The following is a 5,273-nucleotide window of genomic DNA, read 5'->3' as shown; positions in this document are numbered from 1 at the left end:
TATAGTCTGTAGAGTGTAGACTATGATAATAAAAATTGGAAAAATGTGAAAGGATTAATTAGGTATGATGGTACGTACGTAAAAAGTATTTATGACAGATAATTAATGCAACTACAGACCATATCTATAAAAATAGATATGCAACCTATATAATTTTCCATGCAAATTTTACAATCAAATGACGAAAATTGCGTGCATGGAGAGTCTTCCTCTTACCACAAAGCTGAAACCACCCTCCACCTGTTTTGATCGTGACTTTGATTGTTTATTTCATAATTTCTCTCTTACAAAAATCAAAGCACAACAACTCTAAATTCATTTCTCTTCTTTTTAAGTTTTTCTTTAACAACTTTTTGTAGATTAACATATAAAATCCGTCCCCAATTTAAATATAGTGCTATAGGAGATTTTAATTATTTATGAGGACATGTATTTTTTCTTATGAAAATGATTAGCAGGCATATCACATCCATAGATGAAATTTGGTCTGGTTCAATCAAAATCCAAACACCCTTTAATGCCAGATATGGAATAATAGAAAACCATTTCATAATTCTTATTTCACAAATATAGGAATTCCTTATCGGTATTGTACTCATCCCAAACCCTTTGTTTTTTACCTCTCATACTAAAGTAGCCCTTGGGAAAGCCTATTCACTAAACAAACACCAAAACCACAAGAACAAAGATTGTCGTGAACGAAATTTCAAACCCTATTTCATTTTCAACCTGTTCTCATCTAAGTGTATCGTTTTTAATTTAATATAATTAAATCCATAAGGTTCTATCCTAATCCTAAAACCAATTAATGTCTCAATAGACTTATATTTAGTTCTCTCTTTTGCTTCATTTGCCTACATCATCCCTCAAACCCTCCAAGGTAACCTTAGAGGGGTTAAACTTCTTTTTATAGATCGGATTGAATCAATCCTCTACCGAACTGTTACAAATTTAAAGTTCAGATATTTTGTAAGATCAAATATTTTTCAATTTTAGTCTAGATATATTGCCCGTTCAGTTAAACTTAGCACACATTCGGTGATCAATTCTGATACCATAATTAGAAATTTAATGTGTTTCATCCTAAAACCAATTAATAAAAGTTAAATGAAATATTTAATGATAATACAAAGGAATATTAATACTATTATGATAATGACAACTCTTACTCAAAGACGAAGGATGATACGGGGGTACCTTTCTAAATCACATATAATGAGTCTATATATAGACACAAACGTAACTAGTGATATGGTAGGATTTTAGGTAAGCAAAAACCAAATCCAAGATTTAAAAAAAATGGGGACTATGGGAAGATCGGAGAGTGGTCTGAAAAAGGGGCCATGGACTCCCGAGGAAGACGATAAACTGATAAACTACATCCAAAAACACGGCCACGGCAGCTGGCGCGCTCTCCCCAAACTCGCCGGGTTGAACCGGTGCGGCAAGAGCTGCCGCCTCCGCTGGACCAACTACCTCCGCCCCGATATCAAGAGAGGCAAATTCTCCCAGGATGAGGAGCAAACCATCCTCAATCTCCATGCCATTCTTGGCAACAAGTATATATATATAACTCCTCTAAAAATTTCAAATATATTAAATATTCTTTATAGTAATAAAATTTTATTGTGTTTTGGTTAAATTTAATAAGGTGGTCAGCTATCGCGACACACCTTCCAGGGAGGACAGACAACGAGATCAAGAACTTCTGGAACACGCATCTGAAGAAGAGACTGATACAAATGGGGTTCGACCCGATGACCCACCGGCCCCGGACCGACATTTTCTCGAGCTTGCCCGGGCTCCTCGCCCTCAAGGACCTAATCGAGAACCCGGAGCAAGCCATCCGCATACAAAACGAGGCCGCGCGCCTCAACAACTACTTAACCTACATTCTCCAGCCGCCACCTCCGTCTCTCGGCGCCGACCTCCCGAGCCTAGCTTTACCACCGCCGCCGCCGCCGCAAGAGAATTTTTTTCAGGACTCAATTGCGTTCGGTCATATGCCGGATTTGGTGACGGCTGGCCAGAATTGCTCGTCGGATGGCTCGTGGATCACGAACACGGGCGATGCGACGAGCTACAGAGGCGCGCAAATGTGGCCGGAGCTGCATCTCGATGATTCCTTCTTCCGTGAGATCGCCTAGTGTAAAATATTTATTCCTCTAAAATAAAATACTTTGAATATTTTCATTTTCCGTTGGATTTTTAATTTTTTTTAGACATTGTTCATATATAACCGAACCGAGTTTCCATAGCGACTATATTTACGTGTGATTTTTAATTTTTTAGGTTACACATTTTATTACTATGCCAAGTTTGATTTCTTTTCATATGTACAAAGAAAGGACCTTTACTATATATATGATCACAATAATTTTATTCTCGAATCGCCTTACTATTTGTTCTGTTGCGTGTGTAAGTATTTAGAGCGTTAGATTAGATGAGAATTTGATGATTGGAAAAGGATTGCAACTTTCATGTTTTTTCCTTTTTTTCTATTAGCAAAGTACGTTGTGTGGTTGCTCTAAATCTGAATAAATTTCAATTTGCGTTGAGACTACATTTTCTTCCCCAATAAAGGGGCGCAGGTAGATATAATTTTCAACACAAATATAGTGCGTTTACTTTAATCAAATGAATAGTCACTACTTAAAGATGTCAATTTATTCAAATATATGTATACATCTTTATGAAAATGCAGCATCAATAGACAATAATCCAATCATGTCAAAAAATTGGGAAGTTAAGTGTGTTCTTTTCAATAATTATATTTTCTGTTAACTCGTATGCTTTTAATTAAAATCTAATAGAATTTGAAACATGATTTTTTATTTAAAAAAAACGTACGTACTACAAATTTAAAACTAGTTTCAACTCTTCGATCACTCACTATAAAAAAATAACGGCCAATAACATTTTTAATACAATTAAAGACGCTAATATGTGTTTGTAAATATACCATCAAAGTTTCAAAAAACGTCTTCATTTTTGGTGTCTCAATTAAAAATAGGGGATGCAAATGCAAGCGTCCTAGAAAAATAAAAATTAAGATAATTTATCCTCAACTAAGGGACTTCTTTTTAATCCTAAATTAAATTTATTTTTAAAATTTCCAACCCAACTAATTGCTTGTCAGTTTTTATATCCAGAAACGGCATTTTTCTTCAACATTACTAATTTTAATCCTCTGTGTTTCTAAAAAAACAACTTAATTTGCATGAAAAAAGAAAATAATGACAATTATTGAACGAAGAATTTCATCCATCCCAAACTAAATGCAACATATTCTAATAGTATAAATATATGGTTCATAATGATTGGCCATTGCATATAAAATTTAGGTTTATAATTTAAATTGGTACTATGAAAGTATTTAAGCTAGGTTGGGCATCAGTTGACTGATAAATAAATGTAAAAAATATGACATGCAAAGGATTCTCAATGATAAGAGGGGCCCAAGTAGTTAGAAACAAAAAGGTTTAAGTATTACTAAATGTCTTTATTAGTGAGGATAGTGAAGTTGATAGCTCTTGCCTCTTGGATTACATTTTCAAACTCTAACCCCACAGGTGAAATTAAGATTTCAATCTCGTTTGTGTGTATATATTGGTAAAGCGGTACGTAGATTAGTTAAAATGACACCAAAGTCTTTAAAATTTATATCGAAAATTAAAAAAATATCTCGTGTTTTGTACGTACCACTGGTTAAATGGTACGTATATATGCGATGAGCGTCAAATTTTGAAAATAAATACTCCATATTTAATCATTTTAATACCTCATTAAATTAATAGTATTGGGATCGTCGGATTTACAAAAGTAAAAAAGCATAATCCCCACTAGTGCTATTCTTCATCTATTTTGAAAAAATCATTTTCTTTGGGGTATTTGCCTATAGTTTTTTTAACTTTAGTTGAATATCGATTTTGCTTATCAGCTTTAAAATATGCCTATAAATTGTCAAATTATTAACTTATTCTGATTTTGCAATAATCAAAATTCTAACTCAAATATGGCTTCTCTAAAAAAAACTCAAATATGGCTTCAATAAATCATAATTAAATGAATTATTTAGTTTTGCATTATATGATGTTGTTTTGTTACCTAAAACGTGACATCGTTTTGGTTGACATCGGATAGTGCCACATAAGTATTCATCAAGCTCTATATTAGCATCAAAATATTGATTGGTTACAAAATAAGAAGAAATCAACGGTCTGATTGCAAAATCAGAAAAAATTAATAGTTTAATAAATTGTAGAGAATTTTAAAGCTTATACATATCAGAATTTAGCGAAAATTTAGGAATTTACAAACAAATTACTCCTTTTTCATTTGATTTAGACTAAAGGCCCTTTTTGGTCCTAAACATACGGAGATTTTATGATTTTGATCCAAAACATTATCTTTTGAATTATTCGGTCCCTCACAAATAAAAACGGGTCACATTTAGTCCGAATTAGATGAAAATGGTTAAATTTAACGGTCAACGAATATTAATTGAATTTTGACCGGATTAAGTTAATAATTAAGTTAAAAATTACACTGAATAATTAATCTGCAACTTCATTATATGACGATGAATTCCCTCCGCCGCAGCTCCGATCTTCACCTGAAAATCGTCGCAATTTGCAAAAGGAAGAAAAGGAAATGGTAAATCCGTGAGAATTGAATTAAGGAACTAGCTGATGTTTATAGTATACTTGATTTCGCTGTTGCTATTCTGAAATTAAAGGAATAATAAGAGTGAAATCGCGATGAGAAGAGGAGGAAATTTGGAGTGAGTTTTCAATTGAGCGGAATTGTAATCGCTGGTGTGGGGGTTGGACGGTGGCGGATTGTGGTAATAGAAGGGGAAATACGACATAATTGGATTCGGCGGCTTCGGAGTGGGGTAATCGGTGGAGCTAGGGTTTGGCGGTGGATAGTACGCGCCGCCGCCTGAAGGTGGCGCATAGTAAGAGGTTTGCGCTGGTGGAGGCGGCGGATAGTAGTAGACGCCTCCGCAGCCTCCGCCGTAGGGCGGCGAAGGCGGAGGGGGACAATTGACACCGTATGGCGGCGGCGGAGATGGTGGCGGAGGAGAGGGGACCGGCTCCGGCGGTGGAGGGGAGAGGACCGGCTCCGGCAGCGGAGGAGAGAAGATCGGTTGGCAAAGTTATATAGCAGAGTTAAATTCAGGAATACCAATTAATATTAACTTAATTATTAACTTAATCCGGTCAAAATCTAATTAATATTCATTGACCGTTAAATTTAACCATTTTCGT

At 35.0% G+C, this 5,273-nt stretch overlaps 1 protein-coding gene across 1 annotated transcript; it reads left to right on the top strand.

The window, feature by feature from the left end:
* Positions 1–1,276: 1,276 nt before the first annotated feature.
* LOC121773898 (transcription factor MYB93-like) lies at positions 1,277–2,386 on the top strand. The gene is made up of 2 exons (XM_042170820.1): positions 1,277–1,559; positions 1,652–2,386. The coding sequence occupies exons 1-2, from the start codon at positions 1,300–1,302 to the stop codon at positions 2,145–2,147; spliced, it is 756 nt and encodes a 251-aa protein (XP_042026754.1). The 5' UTR covers positions 1,277–1,299; the 3' UTR covers positions 2,148–2,386.
* The last annotated feature ends 2,887 nt before the right edge of the window (positions 2,387–5,273 follow it).

This window comes from Salvia splendens, chromosome 17 (assembly GCF_004379255.2).
Source record: "Salvia splendens isolate huo1 chromosome 17, SspV2, whole genome shotgun sequence".
Classification (NCBI taxonomy): domain Eukaryota; kingdom Viridiplantae; phylum Streptophyta; class Magnoliopsida; order Lamiales; family Lamiaceae; genus Salvia; species Salvia splendens.
Note: the sequence above shows the minus strand (reverse complement) of the source record. Positions and strands in the feature narration are given on the sequence as shown.

Bases quoted from the DNA above. Each gene is read 5' to 3' on its own strand.
- LOC121773898 (XM_042170820.1), top strand. From the start codon at position 1,300: ATGGGGACTATGGGAAGATCGGAGAGTGGTCTGAAAAAGGGGCCATGG. The intron at 1,560-1,651 runs GTATATATATAT...AAATTTAATAAG, and splicing joins CATGCCATTCTTGGCAACAA to GTGGTCAGCTATCGCGACAC.